Source organism: Fukomys damarensis, unplaced genomic scaffold, assembly GCF_012274545.1.
Source record: "Fukomys damarensis isolate Sample0158 unplaced genomic scaffold, DMR_v1.0_HiC HiC_scaffold_26, whole genome shotgun sequence".
Lineage (NCBI taxonomy): Eukaryota > Metazoa > Chordata > Mammalia > Rodentia > Bathyergidae > Fukomys > Fukomys damarensis.
The window spans coordinates 26151333-26178756 of record NW_022900938.1 but is presented as its reverse complement, the minus strand read 5'-3'; the positions used below and the strand labels follow the sequence as shown (position 1 = coordinate 26178756).

Below are 27424 nucleotides of genomic sequence, written 5' to 3'. Positions count from 1 at the left end.
TTCCTGTGGGGAGCAGCCCTGCTTGGTCTGTACTTGTCAGGCAGTGTGCCCAGCAGGGACACCCTGTGGACTGCTGAAGTGAGGGCTCACCCAGTGCCCCTTTGCTTGAACCAGAAACTGATCACATATCCCCCAAATCAGTCCTGAAGGACCTTGGCAGGTCCAAAGCGGGTTCCGTACACACAGCCATTGAGTTTATGCTTCATAGGGAGCAGCAGTGAGCTCCTGGACATACATCTAAGATGGAAGAGACACATTAAAGGATAAGTCATAGGCGAGGCCAAGCAGAGGGAACCTCGGCTGCTCTCAACACCCCCAGGTGGGAATAGCCTTGGCCTCTTCCTGGAACAGAAAGAAGATTGATAAACAAGGAGAAGGGCCAAGGTTGGAGAGGGAGAAGAAGAGCAGATTAGGGCCTTTTGTGGGCCTTGATGTAAGTAAGCTGTTTAAGGTTTTATTCTACTTGCAGCAGACATTTGGTGGGAGATGGAAAGCAGGACAGTGATCATGATTATCTGACACCTTTCAGCATCATGGACAGTAGGAACGCTCCCTGCTTCCCAGGATACCTATCTCCTTAGAGCAGATCATTGCTCATTTGGAACTTGGATTGCCTTTCGAGGTGGACTGATTTTTACTGGGATCAAAATCTTTCAGGTGACAAATGTATAATTTGCTCCAGAGCCTCACACTACATGAGACCTGTCCTAACCCCAAACCCCAGTTTGAGAGGTTAAATGTTAAATGGCATCATAACATGGAGTATAAATCAACAATAGCAGGCATCCTGCATAGGCCAATTGAGCATGTACTTAGCACCCAAGGTGGGCCACAAATACTTTTAAAATATTTTTATACTTGAATAGAAATTGACTTTCTTCCTGATATCTTCCCCTACTGCCCAGAAAAGACTTTTAGGGACTGTCTTATGCTGGTTGGTAGGTAGGGATCATTTTTTGGTGTGACTTGCATGTGGACAGGGATAAGGACACCACCCTTTCCTGGCGCTCAGCTTCCTTGTGTGATCCTTTGGATCCTCCCTCCACTCCATCAACACCGTATTTACTTACTTTCCAAATCAGCTTTTAAACTCATGCTTCACTTTCTTCTCAGGGTAGTTTCTGTAGAGTCCTGGGAGGTGAAGCCTAAACTTTGAATGGCTCTGGGTAATGGAGGGTAAAGAAGAAACTGGAAAGAGTTGGGACAGTTTATAAACATGTGCACTATTGGACACTGTTGTCCTCATTAAAGAGCAGAGGGGAACACAATTTAAACATTGTGGGCTGAGAACATAGCTCAGGAGCATCTGTGTGGTGAGCAAGGGTCCCTGAGTTCGATTCCTGGTACAAAACAAAATGTAAACATTGGATTTATTGAGGCACACAGTCATTCCATTGCCCATGGTCACCATTCTCTACTCAGAATAGGAATGTATCGATAGAAATTTATTCAGAATTGTTACTCAAAATAGTAAAAAAAAAGGACTGGCAGGGAATAGAGAACCGAAGGGGAAGGGACTACAGGTGGTTCCCAAACTCAGCGACACATGGCAGTCATCTGGGGCTTGTTTGAAATTCCAGTGTCTGGGCTCTCCCCCAGAATGACTGCATGTTAACCTCTGGAGTTGGATTCCGGCCAAGTGTCATCACTGTGAAGGACCCAGGTGATTCAGATGAGCAGGCAGGTTGGAAACTGGCTTGTCAAAACACGTGGCACACCGTGGGAGGGAAGCAGCCTAGCTTCTTCAGATGAAGGGAAGCTGGTTTGCAGGGAAAGGCACTGTCAGGATGAAAAGCTGGTTTCGACTCATCTCTGTGTACGTGTCTGTTTCAGTACAGGTGTCAGAGTTTCGGGGGTGTTCATCAGTTAGGCAGGAAATCTACATTAAAAAGGAAAGCATGCATAGAGCGCCGTGCTGGAGTGGATGCTTCCCTCCTGGACTCCTAACCCTGACATTGGAGGGTCCCGGAAAGGGGTACAAATAGAAGCTTACGGGCCACAGAGTGAAATATTTGTTACAGTTCAATCTTACTGTAAGATAAAACATACCTGAAATATATTCTTACATAATTGTGTGGCTACAGAATATTAAAACATCATTATTTATGTATTAGTGCCCTGTCTTTGACCCATATTTAGAAAATTTCTACCAATTATCACAAATAATCTTTAAATAATTTTTTTCAGTAAATCTCACAAATGCTGAATTTCTTCCTTTGGATAAATGTTTGGAAAAAGAATCCTATGCTTAGAAGATGTGTACATTTTGATGCATATCATAACATTACCAGGCAAGTAGAATGCTGTGCCTGTTTATATTTCAAGTCTAATTCCTCAACTAGAGAGTATGAACTAGTACGGCTCACAATTGTGTTTTCCCTATAGTTCCTGGCAGCGTCAAGCTTATGGTCCAAGCTTAATAAAGTTACTTCCACTTAACTTTCTTGAATATCAAATAATCAGCCAATGCACGTAGTACATTATCAGCTTGTAGCTGATAATACTCTTATTACATTATCATGCTGTCGCTGCAAAATACAGATATATTGTTGGGATAAATATGATGATAACATTCTGATCAGAAGCTTTATTACCCCAAAGGTGATTCTGATGGTCAGCCCAAATGGGAGCTTATAGCAAGAAGGGTCCAGTTAGTTATCTGGGAGCTAGAATGTGCGCTGAAAATCTCTCATGTACTATGGTGCCAAATGACTTACTTGAGCAGCTTTCCTGAAGAGAAAGGGACTGAGGGTGTGGTTAGTGGGAAGGCCCTCCCTAGCTGTCAGTGCTGCCCACCCTAAGGGCATGTAGAATATATAAGAGGGCTACTGTCACCTGTCACTTGCTGCCTCACTACTTCTCTGCCTGCTGCCTTGCTGCCTTGCTGCCTTCTGCCTTCTGCCTGCTATGAGCTGTTTCTCCTCTGTGATGTCCCTCCGCCATGCCAGCCCTGCCTTACAGCCAGCCAACTATGGATTGGAGCCTCTACATACTGCGAGCCGGATAAACCTGTCCTCCTTTAACTTTGGGTGTCGAGTATTTCATCTCAGCAGTCAGTAAAGTAACTAAGACACCATCTTAAGATTTCTCTGGTGTTCTAGGGGTGATCCCAGTGGCTGTTTAATTTCAGAAGGTGTCTTTTTTATTTTTGAACATATTGTACATGGCAGGGGGCAGTGAGAAGATTGATTAGGTATGACACAGGTATTAAGTAGTCTGCACCTCAAACCTGTACACATTAAAAATTAAAACGAACAACATTATAAATCCTGTTGTTGGCAGTTTCCGGCTTTGTTGGATTAAATGGGAATTGGAGGTGAGCACTGTGAACTCTCACTTCTGATGCCAAATCATGCCTGACCTGGTTTGGATGTTGCTGACTGCTGTAGTTACCAGCAGTGGAGGTGAGCAATAGGTGTGAAGGGAGCTGGGCTGGTGGCAGGCAGCTGCTACACAGCTAAGCTCGGTGCTGGGTGAGGAATCCCTGTAGCCACTGAGGTCTGATGAGACACCCTGCTTCTGAAAGCCAAGACTCTGAATAGTTTCTGTGTGCTCTGGAGCCAGAGGGAGGCAGAGGTTTGCTGTGGTACATAAAATGTTTCTCAAGCCTCTTCCCCCTTCATTGGCTCCTTCCTAAACATATGATGTTACATTTTCCCCCTGGTTTTCTACTCATACCTGTGTATCTAGAAGTAATACACAAAACAATGCCTGACCTCTCATTTTCTTAGTCTTATCAGGCCAATGCAAAGAAATATCTGACTCACTTAAGAATGTGTCTGTACAGACAGAATATCTTTTGCATGGAGAAAAACATCAGACGAGGTGACATTTTAGGTAAAATTGAAAACAATTAATAGAGCTTCTTATGTTAGAGTTATGAAATCTCTAGTAATCACCTTGTCTTGAACCTTTATCTATAGATGAGTAAACTTAGGCTTTGAAAAAAAAAGTCATTAAAGGACTGGCAAAGAACTGAGTCTTGAGCCTGGGTACTTTGACTTCTAGTTCAAACATAACTCTCAATACCATCAAGCTCTTTTCTGAGTGAGCTCACTTGCCACCCACACTCCCAAACACATCCGTTATATTCTACAGTAATTATTCCAGTAGATGACATGATTTCAATTCTTTTTTAGCCAAAGTGCTATGGGGTTTTTTATTGTTGTTGTTGTTGTTGTTCTTGATCAATTGCCTTGTTATTATTCAGTGCATATAGCTGCTTGTGTGTTATTTTTCTTTGAAACTCTCGAAGCCTGTAAGAGCATTTTTTTCTAATCCAAATCTCTACTTTTTCTCTCCTACAATTTTTTTCTTTGTTTAAGGGACGAGTGTTTGATTTTTTTTCTCCTTGATTTGGAATGTTTTACAGTTTCATCAATTCTGATTTACTGTGGGGGAGGCAATTCTATGTGGATTACATGTTTACTATCATCTCTCTTGCCAACTGAAAGGTAATAAAGATCCTAAGGTACAGAGTTTCCCTTAAGACAGTACGCTCATGATATATTTTCTCTTTGGGGCAGCACTTCCAAATTTTTCAGGGACATATCTCTAAGATAAAATTAAAGATGGAATCCTGGGAATATTTAAATGAAAACACAAAGAGCTGTTTTTAAAAAGCACTATAACACCTTCACTGGAATCCATGCATGTTTGGAAATTCCACACAAAATCATACCCCCTGCCTCGGCCCCTGCACACACACAACTCCCTGGAGGGGAAATTTAATACAACCAGGGTGGGAGTAAGAGACTGTCCCCTTTGTTCCAGCCTCACCCCAACTACTTTCGAGTTCTCCACTTGCAAGTGGAAGAAGTTGGCATGGCTTGGTGGGGTAAAGAGGCCAGGGCAGTGTCACTGTGGTCACTAGAGCAAGGAGCCTGAGGCAGGTCCAAGCTTTCTAGCAGTGTGGGAAGCCAGCATCAAACGTGGGGAGACTGTATGAAAATACAGAGTCCAGAAGGAGCTCTGAGTTAGTTTCAGAGCTAAAAAGACATGTGATACGAGAACAGGAAAGTCAAGAAGGAGCAGAGGTTATTTGCATACTACAGGATACATGTTTTACATGTATTATATGATATCTCGTACATAGTATGTGTTCCATTTTTCAGGATTTTAAAAAATTTCAAATCAGCCTATTACAAGTTAACTGTCTCTTATTGAAAATGCTTGGGACCAGACATGTTTCACACTTCAGAGGTTCTGGGACTCTAGAATATTTACAGAGATTTTACAATTGAATATCTTTAATCTGAAAATAAACAATGAACCAATCTGAAAATCCAAAGAGCTCAAAGATCCAAAACTGTTTGAACATCATATTAGCACTCAAAAAAGTTTTAATTTCTGAGAATTTTGGATTTACAATTTTCAGATTAGGGATATTCAACTGTAATCAATATATTGCTCTAGGAACACAAATACCTCCTTGGTGGGGCAGAGAAATCTCGTAGTAAACAGACACAGTAAAGCTTCCTGAGGTTCTGACACCTGCAGTGAATCCACAATTTCCAAGGTGGTGTTGACTCTCTTTGAGGTTCTGAACAAGAGAGGTGAAGTTTGTTTGATCCCCACACTGTTAGATATTGAGATTCTCCTAGAGCCAGGACCCTGCTGGAACCTTCTCAGAAAGTTTAGGAAGTAGAGGAATAACATTGTTTCAGGTGTCCCAGTGTGAACATGATGACCTTCTTAACTTTGCTGCTTTTAGCTTTCTTGTGCTAAAATTTTAATCAAAAGCACACATTCTCTGTTCTGATGTAAATTTTAAGACACAGAGAGACATAGAAATAATGTGTTCACATTTAAAACAACAAAACCTCTACATCGTGACCTTGGATAAATAAATACTATTTTGGGATCTTGGTTTTCTGAGCAAAAAGATGGTATTATACCTGGTCCGCCAAATTTACAGGTTAATAATGAGACTCAATTTAATTAACATGCAAGTTCACATCCTTAGCTAATGTTGTGTGACCCTTACCAGCACAAAGATACAAAGATGGTGCTGCCAGCCTTGTGTCCTCCACTAGGGAATGTACAGACCTCATCTCACCAATGGGCTTTGTATTACCAAGCCAGCAACCACATACTCCCCGCCTTGCAGGCTCTTCTGGCCTCCAGTTCTGTTTAAATCATTAATAAGAAACTAAACATGGCCCCAGCTTCAGTAGGTACCTGAATAGAAGTGGAAATGGATGATATTCCCGAGAATCAAGAGCAACACCTCTGTGTTCCTATTATAAATAGCCACACTGCAGATGTGACCTTTCTGCTGGGTAACTAAACCTTCCATCTCCAATTTCATGTTAGGAGCTGGCAGAATCCCTCAAGAGTAAGTTCATTAAATTCTAAGAATGACCAAGCCTTAAGCCAGTTAACTGACGAGACTCAAAAACTTCAATGCTAAAGCAAATAATCTCACAAATAGAATTCCAAATCGGTATGTATTTAGCCTTTATTTTCTCTCTTCTGAAAAAAAACTGAATCCCCAAAGAAAGAGAAAAGGAAGAAAAAGGCCAGAAAATATTGGCCCAGGGCTGGGGATTTAGCTCAGTGGTTCTGCCACCTGCTTCCCAAGCACAAGTCCCGAGTTTGATTCCTAATACCAAAAGAAAAAAAGAAAATATTGGCCTGCCATTGGTCATGCTAAGAATGATTCCTACCATGGACATGAGCAAAAAGATAGCCTTTCAAGGGAGAAGCATGTGAACTTGTGGGAGGGTTCGGAGCATGTTATTCCATTCTTCCATATGAGAACAGGAGGAGGGATTTTAAACTCAGAAAACTGAAAGGAGGAGGAAGTTCTTAGAGTTTCATTCTCTTAGATTTCCATCTGTCTGGCAGGAGTTGGCCTTATCTCGCCTTCCCTTGAAGTAAAAGGATACTTGGAGACATACATATGCCTCAACCCTTCCAAAGAAAAGAGCAAAGCAAAGGGCCTAGGGCTGGTAGTCCTTTTTTCTGAGGTGCATTTAGAGGAATATCTTTGATTTTCATATGCATGTCAAAATAGTAGTGAAAGGCATTCTATGATTAATGCAGATAATTCTATTCAGATTTAAGGATTGAATGGAGTGGACCAAAGTGGGAAAACTGGTTAAATAAGCCCCGTGGGTCATTGAATCAGGGAGAGCCTAGTTTATGGCTACATGGAACTAGATTATGAGCTCAGGAGATAACACATCACAGGAAACAAGAACAGGGCCAAAGAGAGAGAGCTGCACAGATGTTAAGCAGCACGTATGTTTGTGTGCTTTCTTGTCATAGTGTGGTGACACTCGGTCTGAGCATATGGTGGAGAGCTCAGAAGGGCTGGGGAAGAGCAATAGTAGGCCCGGAGGGCTCATCCAGCACACAGGGGCTCAAATTCCAGCTTCCCACTGCCCCCCTCTGACCTTGGAAATGTTTGCACTCCCTGTTCTGCAATTTCCTCATCTGAAACAGGGATGATGACAGTCCCCACAGAGGAGGAGAAAGCAGATTTTCTCCCTAGGGTTTACTTCATGAGGGTTAAGTGGGTTAACATGCAAAGCCTGAGCCAAGCTCCTGGCACATAGTTAATTATCAGTAAATATTAACTAGTATCAGTACAGAATGAAACAACGTATGTAATGAGTTTGGCACATTTGTTGAACACATGGTAACCGCTCACTGAAGAGCAGTTATGGAGAAGCAGGCAAAAGTGGTCTTGCAGCAGTGAGGCAACACAGAAGTAACGAAGTAGACGAAGGATGGAAGCTAAGCTGGTGGAGTTAGGATTCATCTTGGGACAACTCAGGCATGGAGCTGGGGAACACATGGAGGGGAAGCGGGAGTGGAGTCCTGAGGGATGAGCAGACAGGGAAGGGGACACGAGAGGCCACTGACTTAACGTTGAGAGAAACCTCTGGCCCAGCCAAAAAGTTACCGGTCACAAACTTTCTGTGATAAGAGACTGATTCCTAGGACTGCCCAGGCTACGACCAAAAGTAACAATAAACTGATTGACCTCGCGTTTTGTTTGGATGTGGAGATAGACAGAACTCATGAAAGAGAAGTGGCTTACCATGTGCACAGCCACATGCCTGTCAGGAACAGAGAAATCACCTGTGTGCTTACGAGAGGTGAGTGAAAGTATTGTTCAAGAGACTTAGGGACCCACCGGCAAGCTACCCAGCAGCCTTCCCCCCAGAACAGGGCACTTGTTGACTGCACCAGAGTTGTAGAAAAGTCCAAGCTGTGAGTACAGATGTCGTGTTGAAAGGAAATAAATTACATACATACTTTTTCAGCCTTGTAGCAGTCTTGACTGTCTGTTGAATCAACTCTTGCTAGAAAAACCAGCACAAAGAAGGCTTCTCATGACAGTGAATGCATCGCCTGACTTGCAGGTGTTAACTGCCTGTGGTTTCTGTTCAGCATAACTTTAAATGCACTTGTCAGCATCTAATGTACAATGGGCAAAAGATGCTGTTAGATTATTGGTGAACTTCAGGTAGAATGCACTCTTCATTTATGTTTTATGTAGTGCAAACACACATTTTATTTCAGGGAAACACTTGTCATTAAATACGCTGAGATTTGTCTGGAAAAGTAATGTCAAGACCACTCCAAAGCTCTGAAGAAAAGCCAAATGTTGACCTCTTGAGAGCTTGTTACTTTACAGGGTATTCTCGTTGGCATTGTGTAGTGCTTAGAATTAAGCTCTGATTTTGTTTCCTACAGAAGAAATCTTGGCTCTCTTCGGATATTTAATGTGGGTCTAATTATCATTGTGGTTTTTCTGTAGTTCATCTCAGAAGGATGCAGTGCAGTCTCAGAACTCTTAAGTAAGGACAGAGGGAGAAGATGTGAGGTGTAGTGTTGGAAGTGAGAATGTTCATTTAACTGTACAAATGAAAGATAGCAGATTTACACTCTCCCTTGGAAGATACAATAAGAATGAAAAAATAATGAAGACTTGAAGTTGGTTTCTCTGAATGAGATACAGTGGAGGTCTTTTTACTCTGGTTTACAAGTATGCCAAGTCCTGAAGCATAAGTAGAAAGCAGAATGCTTTAAGTCACACTGATGCTTCGAAAGAAAATAAGTACAACCTTCAGTATCTTCTTAAAACAAGACAGCTCTGCTTTCCTGGCTTAACAAAATGGCTGCCAGCTTTTCTGCACAGGTGTATGAATGCAGCCCCTCCCCACATATCTTGTATAGTATTTTTCTGTGATAATTGAATTCAAGATGGAGGAATCCAGGAAAGATAAGAATGAGCAAAACTAACCACAGACCATCACCAACTAAATTCTGATGATTCACTAAGCATCCGTGACAAAGGGGAGGGAAGCAGTGTCTTCACAGCATCAGTGGGTCCCTGGAGCCCTGCTGCAGAGTCCTGCTGGGAGAGAATAGCATTGTTTGGTGGCAGTTTTTAAAAGGGAGGGCATAATCTGGAGATGCAGTGTTTTCTGCCCTGGGGCTCACCTTTGGCAAATGGTTCTGGCAAAGTAGACCCTTATGAGTATGCTCCATGTATGTGAGGTACTTTCTAGTGCTTAAGGGAAGCCTAACATTAATGAACAGAAAAATGGCCTTTTCTTGGCCCTTCTGCCCCCATTCTCTCCACCACTAAGTTAAGCAGCAGTAGAAGTTTGATGCTACTCGGTATCTATTCCTTTAGAAAGAAGAAAAGTATTTTCTTACAAGCAATATGTTGAACACAGAAACTATCATGGTGAAAACCCCCACTGATACAGTAGTTACTCAAACCCAAAATTGCCAGCTGATACTGTATACATTTATTGGCCCACAGCGTAGTGTCTTCCTGTCCATTTTATTGAAGTTCGGTTCACAGGTGGAGTATGTTCCACAAATATTCAGGATACAGCTTGACAGATGTTTATATTGTAAAATACTTACACATGCATAACTCCATGTAATCATTACCAGATCAGTATAGAGAAGTTTCCAGGATCCCTGAAGCCTCTTGCATCCTGTGCCCTTGGCAGTCCTCCCTGAGAGATAACTGCTAGTCTGAACTCTGCTACCGTAGATTTGTAATGGCATAATTAAGTACATACTCCTGGCCTCCCTATTCAAGTAAAATCCCATAATCACCATTTTAATAGTCTGTCCCAAAAAAGGAAAAGTTTCCTCAACAGAAGCACTCCCAGTTTGCTGTCCCTTGAAGTACAAGTATCATGTTCTCTCTCCCCAGCTGAAACTCTTAATATACGGTGGGTTTTTTTTTAAACCAAGTTCCTCAATAAGATATATTCATTTGGTGCACTGATTGTATTTTCCCAAGTGCCTCTGCAGGCGGCCAAGTCAATTTTCAAAGAAATCCCATTTGTTTTGAGTGGCATCTGTAGAGGTACCACTGATTACCATGGCAAAGGCGATGCATTCTAATACAGCATTTCAGAAATTAACATGAATGTCGTGTTGCCAGCCACTGTTCTAATGCCCTGTTCAAATTAGCCAAGCAGCAGCATCAGTCCTAGAGCTATAATCCTGAGAAAGACTCAGCCTGCAGTCCCACCAAACCTGCTTTATAATCTGTAGCATAACGCAGCCACGGTTGCTGTTGATGTAGGAGCCCTTTCTGTTCAAAGGGATCTAAATTTTCTCTGAATATCAAAATGTGTAGTACCTATGTCAAGAAGCAGAGCTAGTTCTGAAATAAAACTATCGTTATTATCCCAGAGCTTTCTTGCTTACCTGATTGCAGGATAAGCAGGCAATGAATACGTCTAGTGAATGTTATTTCCAGATGTTTTTTCAAGGCCCCGGAGACAGAAAAGCAGTCCTTCCTCACTGCCGTGGAGTCCAGCCTTGCTTAGACTTGTGCCCTGGCCCGCAGATGGATGTTGAAAGGGTTCATTTCCTCTTAGAAGAAATAAACAAGGCAGCAATATAGACATAATTCTGTTGTAGCCTTTGTCAAATATAACTTACTTTTTTCTAATTACTTGTCATGAATTTTGAAACTAAAACAATGTCAAGAAGAAAATGTGAAATTCCCAAATCCGCTAAAGACAATCCTATTGTAGTAACTTTGATTAATTCCTTCAAGGATTCCTCTCTCCCTCAACCCGCCCCACCTCTACTTTGTGGAGTTGAGATGATACCATGCATTTTCTTGTATCATTAGAAATCCTTGGAACCAGGGATTTCGCTCAGTGGTGTCCTGCCTGCCTCACAAGCGCAAGGTCCTGAGTTTGAACCCTGGTGTGTGGTGGGGGATTCTTGAAACATGTATAATGTTTTGAATGACTTCATATTTCTAGTATAAGAGTGCAAACTTTGTTAACCATTCTCTGACACAGGGTATTCTTTGTTTTCTCTTTTTAAAGTATGGTTAGATATGTTATGTATTTAAAATCAGGTCTTTACTTTCCTGCCATACTCAGTAACCAGAACTTCTAGAGTAGTGTAAGACAATGATGGCAGAACTGCCTGTCTTTGTTTGTTCTTGCTATTAAAGGAAGCGGTGCTAGTGTTAATTACTATTCTGATTTGAGAGGGTTAAAAATCATGGTAAATCCTTTGAGTTTAAAATTTTAAACATCAGCAGTGAAGAGGTGAATATTATCAAACATCTTTGGTGTTATTAAAATACTTAGAATTGTACTAATTTGGCCTCTGGGTGTAATTATATTATTAGATTTCCAAATATTAACCCCCTGCCTCAGAGTGAATAGTACTAGGTCATGCAGTATTATACTTTCAATGAACTGTCAAATTGAATTCTACACTATTGTTTTTAGGATTTTAGCATTATTATGTAGAGATAACTAGTGTGGCAGGGTTAAAAACAAACTGTTAGCATCATTTTGGTCTATGAATGGAGTTTCTGAAATCAGGATGTTTTCCATCCTCCTTTTATTTTTGATCCATTACCCTAACTGGTACAATTTTGTGAATTCAGAGTACTTTTCTTAACCTGTCTTAGAGCACTCATCAGACTGTTGCTTGTGTCAGAATTCTGTGTATATTTGTCTTCTGCTCTTGTAGGAGTGGTCCATGCCTTAAATCCATTCTTCCTCTGCCCCCTTAGCCACTAAGAGCTGTCTACTTAGTGTCTCCGACACAATCAGACCAATCCCCCACAGTGCTGCAGTGGCACGCGGTGGAAATGCCTTTAGATCTCCAAGCACTGTGGTCAGCTTGGTAAGAAGAGAGTAGGGAAGTAAGAGTGATTCCAAAATTAGGTAGGTGCGGTGCTGCTGTGTAGGTGCTGTGCTTCTGTGTCGGTGCTGGGCAGCAATATGAGTCCAGAAGACACCAGTCACCTTCCAAAGACTTGGGAGTGGACACAGCAGAGACCAGGTCAGAGCACTAGAAACAGCTCCAGGTGGCTGCTCCAGGCTGGTTCTGATGGTGGATTATAGAGATCCAGCTGCCTCAAATAATTTCTCCAAACTCAAGTGCATACTTTTGCCTACTCTTAAAACTAAGTACATTCATTATACTCTAATAATTTTCATTTTTAAATTCTTTGCTTGCTCATTTCAAGGTATTACTTCAAAGTGATGTTTTTTGGTTGTCAGTTGTTCTAGGGGAAGCCTTATTTGCAGTTAAGGGCCCTTCTCTGGCCACTCTTTTTGGTCTCATGAATATTCTAATTCTTATTGTGAGGGGCATGTGGTTTACACTTAAGCAGTATTTCTGGGGCTGATCTTTTTGTTTTGTTTTTGTGGTTTTTTTGTTTTATTTTATTTATTTTTGGGGTACCAAGGATCAAACTCAGGCCCTTGTGCTTGCACGGCAGGTGGTGGAACCACTGAGCTAAATCCCCGGCCCTGATCTTTTTTTAAAAAATCTTAATGTCATTGAGTGGTATTCTTTACAAGTATTGAAAACCCAAAGTAAACTCAAAGATCACGTAGGCATTTTAACAAGTAGTTGAATATAGAATCAGGTCCAACAAATGAGTGAAAATTAATGAAAGAAACAATGACTAGGGTAAGGAGAAAATCAAATGATATAGCAATTTCACTTCAAAGTATAAACCCTACACATATACATATATATATTCTAGAAGAGATATTTGACACCCATGCTCTTAGCCACTTTATTTACTGTAGTGGAAAGGCAGAACGACTGAGTTATCAACTGAAGGGTGAATGGGTGTAAAGAAATGTGGTGGTCATATAAACGCAATCTTAGAAACAAAGATAGTTCTGACCCTTGCTGCACATGGATGAAGTTTGAGGATGTTGTGAAAAAAAGACAGCTATTGTATGATTCCACTCATCTGCTGTACCTAGAGCAATAAAATTCACTGCAGCAGAAAATAGGATAGTAGTTTCCGGGGACACAGAGGATGGGGAGTTATTTTGGGGTCCGCAGTTTCAGATTTGCAAGATGAAGAGTTCTGAATATGGGTGATGATGACTACCAAACAGTACAAAATATACACTTAAAAATATGTAAGATGGCGAACTTTGTGTTCTATGTGTTTCACCACAATTGTCTTTAAAGTCTACTGGGAAAAGTACGCTGCCTGAGCTGGAATCACCAAGAAAGTCGTACCATGCGGCATCCGGTGATGGCTCTTCTCAGAACCAGTCAGCTTTCACACCATCCTTCCTGGGAGCGCTGGTGTGGGGAGATTGTTGACTCTGTTTCTGTGCACCAACTACGATTCCTTTGGGAGCAGAGCAAAATGCTGTGTTCAGTAATTACTGTCTTTTTTTTTTTTAGGGTGTTAAATACCACATTATTTGAAAGTTGGGAAATCGTTGGACCTTACCCTTCCTGGTGGGTTTTTAATCTACTGCTCTTGCTAGTACAAGCGTTGAACTGCTTCTGGGCTTACTTGATTGTAAAAATAGCCTGCAAGGCTGTTTCAAGAGGCAAGGTAAGCTAAAACACCCTTTTCAAATGTCCCAGAAAATTTGGGGGTTTTTGTTGTTGTTTCTCTGAAATAAGTGTTATTTCAAATGTCATCAAAATCAGTGTTATTTCTTCCAAATGAAACCAGACCACCTAGATACAAACCAAATTATTTTCTTCTCTTTATTTCATTTTAAAAGTGTTTATATTGACTGGTTAATGATGATGACCCATGATCTGCATTTGTAATTTTAGATATGATGATGCGTTACTTGGGTTCTTTCCTCTTTTGTGTCTCCCTTGGTCCTTCTCTTACTACGTTTATACTAAATTTTACTTTTTATGTAAAGTGTTGCTTGATACAGTTTGCCCATTTAAACCAACCTGCATCTCAAATTGAAGAATACATGCATTCATAACTTTTCCAACAAAATTGAGTTAAATCTCTCTGGTTAGAATTGGACTCTTGCGGCTGATTTGAATAAAACTTCCTGAGCCTCACACACTTTGTGTAAAGCAGTGACTTTGCCAGATTTTTCTCTGTGACATTTTCTTACTTCGTTGTTTGCTCTCTTCCTCCTGCCACCCTGGAAGGCTGGGAAGTGGAACCCTTTACATGTAAGTTTCTCACGCTCTCTCTTTCCCTGTCCTGCGTGTCACACACCAGGACTGGCACTCAAATGCTTTTGTTTCATGCACATTGTTCTGTCTAATCTACTGGCACTGACCAGGCGTTTTATGTGTCTATTAGTGGCAAAGATAGGAAGAACAGCTCTGTGCCCTTTGGTGTGAATGTGTAGTCTGCTAAGTTTTGTGTGATCCAACAGGGAAGGAGAAGCATTTCTTATACTGGTGTTTAACATATTGGTTAAAGGGCAAAAATAGATCAAAGTGAAGCTGAAAAACAGAAACCCAGTTCAGGAGTTGGGGGAAAGATCAGTGCAGCGCAGAATGGAGGCCTGAACATCAGTGATTTCCTGATCTGCACTAAGCCCAGGGGCAGCACTTTACCACCAAGCTCATTCAGGGCACAGGCCCCGCCCCTCTGGGGGGGGCACAGGGTGAGGTGGGTCCTCAGCATCAGCTCCTTGTGGAAACCCAAAATAGGTTGATCAGTTAATTTCTTAGAAGCTGTTTACTTTTCTCTGTGACCTCTTAGTCTTTGAAATGAACATGTATTTCTATTAAAATCTGTCTTGTCTTCATTTGGATACAAATTAAATCCACATGGGCAGTGCTGTAAGTATGATAGTAACTAAGGTTGCATGGATATGGTGGATTAGATTACTTGTGTCTTTATTGTGTTGCTATTTTCACCAGACACCGTCTTTCGTCTAACTTTTATTACTTCATCTTTATGAAGAGATGATTTCTTAACTGCCATTGCTGCTTTCATCTAGGGCAATAAGATTATTCACCTTGTCCATGGGCCATATTCCTGTGGGTTATTTTAAGACAGTCTAAGTCATTGTTTTGTGCATTTTTTGGGGGTAATAACTAAGTATAGATTTTTCCAAATGCAGTTTAAAGGGCTGGGGATTTAGCTCAGTGGTTCCACCACCTGCCTCACAATTGCAAGGTCCTGAGTTCAATCCCCAGTACCAAAACCCTCCAAAAAACCAAATGCAATTTAAAATAATCTAACTAGGCATGGAGATGTAAATTAATCACTCCCTGCAACTAGATTTTTCTACTAGCACCTTAAATGATGACTAATGGACTTATAATTGGTGGAGCTGCCCCATAACACTGTGCTTGTGACCGTGTTTTTAAATTGACATACCCTAACCATCTAGTCATGCTCATGTACTGTGCCTCTGTGGCTTATTTGAGTTCAGTCCCATCTCATGGGGCTTTGGGGCAAGGTTCCTTTGGGTGATATTTACTCCATTTACTCCATACTGGTTGGAATGGAGCAACAGTTCCGGGCTTGTACTTTCTCCTGTCCCCCTCACTTGAGCGAGATGATGTCCTTGCATAGCATGGGTGGCCTTTGAAGAGGTGGTGACTAGGATTCTCAAATTGGTGGGAAGGGGAGACACAGACCAGTTGTGATTTATTTTGAAATATCTCCTGCAGATGCAAATCTTCTTAAGCCAGGCCTGAGGGAATTGCAGGAGGACTGCATTGGGGAAATTTCTCCTAAGCTATGCCAACAGGTCCCTGTGGCCTCCTCACTTAAAAATTGAGTTAATCCTATTTTGTTACTGGAAGATCTTAAGGCCTATTGGGTAAGAATACTGACTATAATTTAGACTTACAGAGTAAGGGGTTTAAACTATTTTAATTTTAAAAACAATAGAGTATTGTTCAGCATGGTGGCACATACCTATAATCCCAGCATTCAGGAGGCTGACACAAGAGGATCATCACAGGTTCAAGACCAGCCTGAGTTACATAGTGAGTTCTAGGCCAGTGTGAACCATACAGTGAAACTGCCTCACGCAAATAAACAAAAATCCTAAAAACAGTAGAGTAGTTCCTTAATTTCCCCTAAAATTACTTCCTTGTTAGAGTAGGATTTTTTTTCCCCTTCATGGTAACATATAGATTTGTATCCTGGTACTTTATTTTGCCAGCCTTGTTACTTAATGAGACCAAGTGGAGAATAGGAGAAGTTGGTATGATGGGGCCAGTTTTGGAGGATCTGGTCAGAGGATTTTCCTCTGGAACTAGTTTATGCTAGACCCCACCGAAGAAATTCTTAAAATGCCTTCTAAAGGCATTAGTTCTTGTATGACACATAAAGCTACAAAGGCAAATGGGAACTTTTTTATGATCTAAACTAGAGAATATGTCCATTAGTGTGGTTGGGAGCTGATTTAGGTAACGTAGATAATTAGATCACGGTCATTGGAGAATACGTGGATCCATTTGTACTCGATTTCTAGAATATCATTCTAATAGTGCAGCAGGCCTATCTGGAATAAGAGGAGAGGCATGGCCTAGTACAGTGATGGCGAACCTACAGCACACGTATTTTTCTTCTAAGACAAAAGATGTTAATGTATAAGTTGTATTTTCTAAACTAAAACCTCAGTGTTCAGGTTTAATTGCAGTGTTGGCACTTCATGATAAATAAGTGAGTTTGGGGTTACAGTTTGGACACTTCTGTCTAAAAGGTCTCTATCTCTGGCACTGTAGTATGTTTTCAGCATCACAAGATACCTTAAAGAAGTCCACAGTACCAACTCTGTGATACCTAAATCCATCTTCTCAGCATGCTGTGCCTCGATGGCTCCTTAGAAGCTAATTAGCTTTCTTGTATTCCACAGGTGTCCAAGGATGATCGAAGTGACATTGAGTCTAGCTCAGATGAGGAGGACTCTGAACCTCCAGGGAAGAATGCCCACACTGCAACCACCACCAATGGGACCAGTGGTACCAATGGGTACCTGCTGACTGGTTCTTGCTCCCTGGATGATTAATTGCATAAAACTATATGTCCTGAACAAAGTGAACTATTTGTTCTTGGAAGTATTTAATAAGTTGCAAATGCAGTTCCTTTCATAATATCTCATACCACAAAGAAAAATTAGGATTATCTAAGCATTTTGAATAGTACACTGCCGTATGTCCTGTCTGTGAATGAAGAAGAAATACCATTCTCTCTGTGTAGGCATGCTATATGTAACTGACACAAGGGAACAGTATTTGCATTTGTACTTTCTTAGAATATTATTTATTTTTTGTATGTTTGTAAATCTGTGGACAAAAGAGGGTTTCCTTGCTTCTTTGATTCTCTGGGTTCGTGACAGTGAAGGAGATACTACATCTGCTCCTGCCTCTTTCTTTTGCTGCAGTCCAGTGTGCTGTGAGCACCAGCTTAGCTTATCACTTAGAGCAAGCAAAACCCAGAGCGAGATCCTCACACAGAGCCAATAAGTTTGCTTTCTTTGTGTTCCTGTGCCTGCTATGAAATTGCATAATCAGTCTCAGTGACCATCCTCCCAGTGTGAAGCTTAAACAGCATCACATAGGTTTTTAAATTGTTGCTCTTCATGGACAGTTATTGGGATGCTTTTTTGAATGTTGTATGAAACTGCTTGGGAGTAGATTTTATTTCTTATGCACACAGCCAAGATTTGTTCCGTGAGTATGGCAGTTAGTTGGGGATTAACCTGTAGGTTAGGGAAATTTTTCTATTTTCAGTATGTGATGAATGCAGTACTCTGGCTTTGCTTAAACTCTTAGTTATAAGCAAATAAATCACTATTAGTATTGGGAATTTGTTTCATGTCCTGGGAATATCAAGAGAGCAACTGACTATAGTCAGGTTTTGCCTATGCGTATACTTAGTACAGTCTTCTGTCACGTACTGAAAAGGAAGCTAAGAGTATTTTGGGATGGAAAAGGGAGTCTTTCAGGAGTTAGTACAGATCACCCCAGGGCAAAGCACTTTATTGCAGCCAGCTTTTGAGGAAAAGCCCTAGCTTTGCTGAGCAAAATAAAGCCCATGGAAGACTGACTGTTGTACCCATTGTTATTCCTTTAAACAAATCCCACTTTTTTGTTACTGAAAACTAGGTAGTGTGATACTCCAAGTCCTTTTTATTTGCTTCTTTGAAGACTTGTATGCTTTCCAGGAATTTTTATTCAATTTTTATTTCCAGAAAAGTAGCAAAAATTGCACTGGGCAATTGCAGTATCAGCAATGAGAAAAATTACTGAAGAATAAAGTCTCCTTAAGGCTTCTCCACAGCAGTGTTATATATGGATAAGAATACCATGCACATATGCCAAACAGTGTCTCTCTTTTCTTCTAACTTCTAGTAAGAGAGAATAAAATAGGATTACATGTAGTTATTTTATAAATCAAAAATACCATCATCTAAGACAAATCCAAAACAAAAGTGCTGGAATGTAAATGTGTGAAATAAAGCACAGTGAAAATAACAGAAAAATATTACAGTGTGCATAGTCTGCCCAGAGCCATTCACAGTTAATCTGGTTAAAAAGAAAACTAAAATCTTTGTGCCTACACTTTGCAATCTGTGAATTAATAGTTAAAAGAATATTTCCAAACAAAACCTTTTTCACTGTAATACTGAGTTTCCCCCGACTCGCTTCCAATAAGATGTTTCTGGTGTGATCTGTAGTAATAATTGAAGAGGTCAGAAATATGTCTGCTTTTTTATATAGAAAATAACATGACCTTTTCTGCTTATGGACCCTTGTTATTTTATTTCACAAAACAGACATATGTCTAGGAGTGTAATTTGTGGATGGTTGAGTTTGTAAGACCAGTCACAAAACACCAAAACTTACTGTTAGTCATCAGAAAATCTGCTCAAATGCAAATAGATCAAAGTAATATTATGCATGTTGTAGCTAAAAGTTTTGATCTGGTAAAAGATTTTATCACATAAGATATAGAACATATTTGTCTCACTTTAATGTCTTGGAAAATCCTCCCTACAATGTGTCCTTGTGTGGGCCATCTTACACCTGTTAGCACAAAAGAATGACTTTAAGATCAGCTTGTAAATTAAAGATTTAGGAGAGCTGCATAAAATGGTAAAATTTATTTTGTCCTTAGCAGAGCCAAATCTAAAGGATCTTTTTTTTTTTCCTTTTTCTCAGACATGACTTAGAAGGAAGATGGAAAACTCAGTTTTTCTGGCAGTAGCATTGACACATTCCACTCTAAATGTCTATTTCATTTCACATTTTAGGGTAGAGTTCTTTTTGGCTAATTAAAATGTGAATTTGTAGATCTTTTAGGGTGTGTATCTACCTGTGTCTGTCTACTGCTGTCTGATGGTGGCCTGATAAAGGCTGAGAAAGAAAACTATGTGAAGTATCTCATCATCCACCTGGGCCAGGCTGTGTGGCTTTTTGTAGGTGTATTTTGTAAATTCAGCTGTAGTTTAGTGAGAGTGCTGTTTCTTGTTAATTAGGCTGTGGTGACATTTCCTTCCTCTGGTCACATGCATACCTTTCCAGGGTATCAAGGGGTATGTAGAAAGGACACTAGAAAAAGTGATATTTTAATCTCCAATGTTATAGCTCTTCTAGATCTGTTAGTGGGGGAAAACATAGAAAATAAGGTAGAATTGGGCCTTGGGTCAGTAAATGATATAAAAGTGTATGATCTATGTGTGTATGTGTGTGTATCTCCAAAAACTGTGATTCATCTTTATCCATATTCTTGTCATAAAAACACTAGAAGCTTCCCTGGTCCTTTGTTCTTGCTCCCCACTGAGCTGAGAGTGGAGGAACCCTTTCAGTCTCTCAGCCACAGAGCTACATGCAGTACAGTCCTGGACATGAATACCTGAGGTCACGCAGAAGCCAGATACGGCTCATGTTTCTAAATTAGTCCTGTGGATTTTGAAAGTAGAGGAGAAACCATCAGTATTTTGGATTATCACATATTTGCTGTAAAAGTGAAAACAGTTCCTGCTTATCCCCAGGGTTGAACTAACAATCCCACTCCTGCTGAGCTGCTGGAGAGATGGTGTCTTGAGCACCCATCCGATATGCCACAGCATCTCACAAAAATAAAACAGAAAAGGGAGGGAAGAAGTGAGGTAAAGTCAGATTATCTGTAATCAAAATGGTAGATGAACATCAAAATGGCCACTTCTGTTGGTACACTTTCCACTCTTGCGTACAATCATGCATTACATAATGATGCTTTGGTCAGTGACAGACCACATAGACAATTGTGGTCCTGTAAGATGGTAATATAGCTTCAGCGTATAGTAGGCAAACCATCTAGGTTTGTGTAAGTCTGCCTTGATATTCGTTCATAGTGAAATCACTTAATGGGATGTTTCTTGATCCATGTTCCTGTGGTTATATGATACATGACTGTATTTGATAGAATTTGAATTTGAGCAAACTGAATGCCTTCATTTTAGGTAGAAGGGATCTGAATCTTCCATTGTGTATTAAATCTCATTGTTTTTTGGACTAAGTAAAATGTGAGTCTTCCATTCAGCTTGTCTGAGACTACTAAAGAGTTCTTCAAAGAGAAATTTATGGACAACTGTGATTGTTCCCAGTCCATTCATAATTCTGCATTGTTACTTTTGTTCCTATCTAGAAATATTAAAGCCAAAGTTGCCTGAATATGTATTTTTCTTAATTTGCAGTATAAAAACTATACAAATAAGTCCAAAGGCATGGAAAGTTTCCATGTATTAGTGTATGTTGGTGTCATTATATCCAGAGAGGGTTCGAGAAACCTTTGGAAATAAAAGGTTTAAATGTTTACATTTCATGTGGTATTTGAGGTGTTAACATTCTGATGAACTTACCTTTTTTGTCTTTGTCTTCTTTGTAGACAAATCATAATAGCCCAGAAATGTCTCTAATATTGAAATAAAATCAACATCAACCTGATGTAAAATAATCTATAGCACCTTTTCATGTGCTATAGGTAACGTGTGGAAAAAGAAGGTGCCTGGAACTCAAGTTATGGCACTTGTATCTAGCACATTAGTCCACAGAAGGAAAAGTCATGAACAGCTCATTAAATACAAACTATTCTTGAAAATGCAGCAAGATTTTTTTTCTTAAAGATATTATTGTCTCCAAAATCAGATTAGGTTTATCATGGAGAAATGAAATTGTGCCATTCTCAAATTGCCACCTAGTAATTATCAGTAGTTCCCCTGCTGCATCTTAGTTCTTCATAGTGACTAGCCAAAGAAAGACGCTGTGGTTTGCCTTTGTGTGGACAGCACCCTCCAACCCCTAGGGGGCGCTCAGTGCATACTGAGGACCCTGTCCACTCTACTGTTAGAACTCCTCGAATACTCAGAGGTAGCATGTGTGGTGCTGGTTTTCATGGAGAAAATTGTATCTGTTAATGAGATCTGCAGACAGCCGAAGAAATTTATTCTTTTCCAGGTATTTCCAACTTGAGTTCTCCATGAAGACTTGGAAAGGAATGCATTACCAAAGGGGTACACACCAAGCCAAAGGAATATAGTAAGTCTCTGCAGCCAGGTGGCATATGGTTATCTCCACACAACTGGGCATTCTCAGCATTGTGGAGGAAGTGATAGGAGGGGCCTTGTTAGCCTAGGGTCTATCTTGTTTGATCTTACTCATTCACGTTCATTTCAGACTTCTAGAACTCTTGGTAAAAGGAAGCAAATAGGTTGTCGTTTTTCTGCTTTGGATTTCTCAGTAGCCTTTGGGTCACTTGTGTGCATACCTCTTCCTTTGCCTGGTCCCATTTTTCAGAAAGAAGTTATTGTGCCGGTGTGTGTGTCTGTGTTTCCTTGTCATGGGTCCATGAAAGCATAACTTCCTATGTTGGTGTACATTTCATGGCCCGGGATCTAGAAACAACAGCTCTGAGTAAGGTTTCTTTGTATGGCAAAAAAGGTGGATTTCTTTCTTTTTCTTCTCCTCCTCCTCCTTCCTATTATTATTAATAGTAGTAGTAGTAGTAGTAGTAGTAGTAGTAGTAGTAGTAGTATCCTTCTGCAGAAATCAGAACCATCATAAGACTACTCTTTAAAAATTAAGGATTTTGAAAGATTAGCTGCAAAAATAAGTAAATAAAAGCTGTATAACAGGTACAGTCACATGATGATTCTGTGACTTCTACTTACAGCTTCATTAATTTAATCACAGAAGCACCCCCGAGTTTGATTTCCCACAGGTTCATAGAGCCCGTAAGCTCATGATTTTCAGCAGTGTCTTGTGTTCCCACACAATAATCATCATTTGCCTCCACACCCTTTTGTTGGCATGGAAGGGGCTGGTGGTTAGTGTTTGGTCTGTTTCTTTTTTCTTTTTTTTTAAGCTTTCGGTGAAGAGTAGGTTAGGTAACAAAACCTTATTTGTTTTCTTAAAACAATTCAGTGCTTGAGCATCTCTGTCAGAAATGGAATGATGTACTGTTAGCCAGTTAGAATTATTTCATGTATCGTTATTGTGTTTTGCTGATTTTATATGAAAATACAATTATTCATTCTTGATCTCTGGAAGCGTTCATTATTATGAGGATCATTTTACTTTGGAAACACTTTCATAATAAAGATAAGTATTAAGAGTGCAGCATAAGTGTCCTTTCCTGTAAGTGTTAACCAGCTTGTGCTGGGAAAACCTTACCCTTCTTGGGTAGGTTGACGTGAAGGTTCATGTCATCCCAGTCATTGCTCACAAGCGCTGTGAATCCTGAAATCACTACAGTCGCTAACAAAGTAGTGTTGTATTATAATCTACAGGGAGGAATCAAAATAGAGAGGAAACGTTCACCTTTTTCAAATGTATTATAGTAAAAGGCATTGCCATTAATCCCCTTCAAAATCTTTGCCCTCACTCCGAACAAACATCCTACTGTTCTTGCCACTTGCTGAGAAAGTTCTGTGAAGGTCTTTACAAGATGTGACCAAAAACATGGTGAATTCTGCTGCAGCGTGCTGTCAGAAGGAGAAGTAGGCTTCTCACATCATGGTGTCTCCTCCTCCACTTACGCACTGGGTCTGGTACTGTGCAGCTTCAGGTTCTTCCGCAAAGGCAAAATGACCGTGAAGGGTCCACGTTCTCGTAAAGGCATCATGGCAGCCGTGACAGTACCACTACACACAGTCACAGAATAGGACGCCCACAACTGCCTCAGAAAGTGACAAGGATGAAGAATACGTGTGATTGAGGAGAAGGGGAACTTGGGGGGTGAGGGTTAATGGAAATGTGTCTTTTACTGTAATAATGTTCTAAAATTTAAAGTCGTGTAGAAGAGAGGCTGCCCTGTTGGGATTTGAGTCTGAATGGGGAGCGCATGCCGTGATACTCTCTCGTCTTGCTTTGTCCTTTGGCTGACCTTGACCAAAAGCTGCTGGGTGGCAGGAAATGGTGCAGTGTGGGTCGGCATCCCACAGCATAGAGTAGGGCACACGTAGATGTGGGGCAGCAAGCGGATCAAGCAGCGTGAAGCTGGTATTGGAGCCTGCCTGGGGCTCGGCTCTCAGAGGGTGAAGTGTTTGCCGCAGAAACGTGTTACCGGATAGGAGAGCTGGCAAGGTGTGCACCGCCAGCGACCAACATTGCCTCTGTTATGAAAGAAGAGGAAATAAGTGAGAAAGCACTTGGTCACCAGCTACTTCTGAACCCACGGTGTCTCTGAGAGGCCTCCAGCTTCTCTCACGGGTGCTGCTCTGGGCACAGAAACAGGTTTCAGGGCCAGACTCGGGTAAGGAAACCACCTATGGCACCAGGCCCAGGCGACAGGGGAGGAGGGTGTGGGGTGAAGCCCAGGGAAGTGGCTGGAAACAAGGAGGGAGGAACTAAAGAGAGGACGTGGAGAAGTGGAGAGTGAGGGAGACAGCATTTGGAAACCAAAATGGGGCCAAAACATCCGAGCTCCAGTACTCATGACCAAGTTTTGAAGTTTTTAATATTTTTAACCTAATGAATAATGAAAATTATTTATCTTATTTATCTAGCCAAAGATAACTTGGCTAGCAGAGGCTCGGGTCCCTGGCTGAATCACCCATTCAGAGGGCCCGCCAGGTGCAAGGAATTGTTATAGGCACTAAACATAGGATGGTGACTAAGACAGGTATAAGTTTCTGCTCTCTTGGAACTTATAATCTAGTAAGGAAAGGAAAAAACAATAAGACCCTGAACATCATCCTACGTCATCAGGAAAATGTAGATTAAAAGAATGGAATATGGGGTGAGATGATTCATGCCTGTAATCCTAGCTACTTGGGAGGCTGGGGTGAAAGGATCATGAGTTCAAAGCCTGCCTAGGCAACATAGCGAGGTCTTGTCTCCAAAAAAGGCCACAGGTTGGGGCTGGGAGAACAGCTCAGTGATGGAGTGAGAAGTACGTGCGAGGCCCTGGGTTCCATCCCAGCACCACAGAAAATGAGCAGGAACCAATGAGGTAAGGATAGGAGGCAGTGAGGTCGAGAGGGAGGAAAGGAAGGAAAATGGAAGGGAAGGAGGAAGGAAAACAAGGGGAAGGGAGGGAGGGAGGGGAAACAACAGTAGGACAGGACCACACATTTATGAGTGCAACAAAATCCAGAATACTGACAACAACAAATGCTAGCGATGATGTGGAACAATAGAAACTCATTCGTAGCTAGTAGGAATGCAAAGTGGTGCAGCCACTTTGGAACGGTTTGGTAGTTTTTTTTATAAAATCAGCTGAGCACTGTGGTGCTCATCTATTATCACAGTGCCTAGGAAGCTGAGGCAGGAGGAGTGCTGCAAGTTCAAGGCCAGCCTGGGCCATGTAGTGAGTTCAAGGCCAGCCTGAACTACATAGTGAGATTCTGTCTCAAAAAACCAATAACAACAACAATAATAAACATACCCTTGTCAAATGGTACAGCAGTCGTGCTGCTTGGCTTCTACTCAAAGGGGTTGTAAGCGTGTATACACAAAAATACAGACATGGGTGTTTACAGCAGCTTTAATCATAGCTGCCAGAACTTGGAAGCAATCAAAATGTCCCTCAGCCTTACTCAGCTTTCCATTCCCGTGACAAAATACCTGAGAAAAGCAACTTAAAGGAGAAAGGTTTATTTTGACTCACAGTTTCGGAGGTGTCGGTCTGTGGTCACTTGGCTCTCTTGCTTCTGGCCTGTGATGAGGTAACTTCACCAAGGCAGGGAGCATGTGGTGGAGCAGATCTTCTCACCTATGATGGACAGGAGACAGAGGGAGAAAGTGAAGACCAAGACAAGATGCACCCTTCCAAGTTCCACCCCTGGTGACTTCTGCCTCCAACTCAGCCCCACTATGTACCATCCCATCCAACTATGAACCTGTCAAGGGAGAGCCCAGACCCAAAAAGCAGATGAATGGGCAAATGAACTGTGGTCATCCAGACTATTTGACTGTTACTCAGTGCTAAAAAGAAATGAGCTATTTGCCCGGCATGAAAAAGTATGAAGAAAACTTAAATGTACATTGCTAAAGAAGCCAGTCTGAAAAGCATGTATATTACAAGATTTCAATATGGCACCTGGACAAGCCAATGCTGTGGAGACAGCAAGAAAGATCAGTGGTTACCAAAGGATGCGAGAGGGAGGAATGAATAGGGGGACACAGGATTTTTAAAGTAGTGAAACTACTCTGTATGATACCACAATGCTGGGTACACAGCTAAGCCCATAGAATGCTCAGCATGAACAGTGAGCCCTAAGGGAGGCCATGGGCTTTGGGTGATAACAATGTAATGCAGGTTCATCGATTGTAAAAAAAAAAAAATGTGTTACTGGTCAATAATGGGGAAGGGAGTGTGTACACAGTTGGGGGCTGGGAGAATGTGGGAGATATCTGTACTTTCCACCCTGTTTTGCTGTGAGCCAAACACTTTTGAAAAATAAAATTTATTAAAGAAGGAAGGAAGAAGAAAGGAAGCAAAGGAAAGAAAGAAGAGAAAGAAAGAAAAAGAGAAGGGGAGGGAAGAGGAAAGGAGAAGGAAGGGAAGTGATGAGACTGGAGAATTAGGGAGGTCTGTTCGGGTAGGGCCTGCATCTTCCGGTAAGAAAGGTGCCCGTTAGGGTAAGAATAACAGAAGCCTCTTAGGATTTGAAACAGGGCGCGTGGTCTGATTGGTTGTCATCTTTAGCAATACAAAGAAAATGGGTGGAACGGTACCTTGCGGAACCAAGACCAGAAAAGCCCCCCGGCTCCCAGTGTGTCGGTGAGGAGTGCAGAGTGGTGGGCAGCCGCAGGGAGAAGTACCCACGAAGCGTCCCTGAAGATTCAGGCCCCGAGAACGAAGTCAGTCCCGACAGACTGAGAGGTGGAAGGTTTCGCTTTAAGGATGTGCAGGTGTGGGCCAGGGAAAGCCCCCAGATCCCTTCGACGAGTGCGGCTTGCAGAACGAGAGGCTCAGCAGCAGCCAGAGGAGAGTCGGCTGGGAAGGCAAACCTCCCAGTTGCAGGCGGTTATTCTGCACCATCGTTAGCACCTTTCTGAGTGTAGCTCAGAGGCACCTATGGGCCGTGAATGGATGGACGAGAGCAGTTTCCACAGCACCTCTGGAATCCAGTAGCCCAAGATGGCAATCCTCCCTGACGGCAGACTCCGTACACGTGGGTTGCGGTGCAGGCACCTGCCCCGCCCAGAGCCATGCTGCCGGCACAGGAAGCCGACATGCAAAAGCCGGCACACCTCTCGGGCCCTTCTGCTCCGTGTGTCAGCCACCAGATCCTGCGAGGTGCAAAGTGACCTGCAGCAAGCAGTCCCCAAATGGCTGATTCGTCACTCACGGTACTTATGTTCTACAAAGTCACCGCCATCCTGAATTGTGAATACTGACCCTTTGCTCCAAGGAAAAGCAGAGGATTACGTTCCTGTGAGCTGCTGGTCACACACTTCATCAATCAATTGGTACATAGCATTGTTTTATAGGGCTCTGACTTAAAACACCTTATTATCCGTCTAATCTATCATCTCTCTATCCATCACCTATCTAACCTATCATCTGTGTGTCTGGTTGCTTCCTTAGCATTGATCAAGCTCAAGGGCAACAACACTATAATATTCTCCTGAATCAAACTTATTATTCCTCTGTAAGTCACACCACAGTTTTCTCACACTTAGGGATGCAAGACAGCACTTTAGTACTACATTTTGGGAGCTGTTTTATTCTTCTTTTTTTTTTTTTTTTTTTTTTTTC

The 27424-nt window shown here is 41.5% G+C and overlaps 1 protein-coding gene across 3 annotated transcripts in view; it reads left to right on the top strand.

Annotated features, from left to right (window-relative positions):
• Nucleotides 1-21979, top strand: part of Cers6 (ceramide synthase 6) — a 281534-nt gene extending 259555 nt beyond the window's left edge. For 2 of the 3 annotated variants that reach the window (XM_010606923.2, XM_010606926.2), the window contains exons 9-11: nucleotides 13684-13840; nucleotides 14410-14433; nucleotides 17091-21979. In XM_010606923.2, coding sequence (XP_010605225.1) covers nucleotides 13684-13840; nucleotides 14410-14433; nucleotides 17091-17243 — 334 coding nt within the window. In that variant the 3' untranslated portion in view covers nucleotides 17244-21979. The remainder of the gene's footprint in view (nucleotides 1-13683; nucleotides 13841-14409; nucleotides 14434-17090) is intronic. The other variant, XM_010606924.2, reaches the window with a different exon arrangement.
• The last annotated feature ends 5445 nt before the right edge of the window (nucleotides 21980-27424 follow it).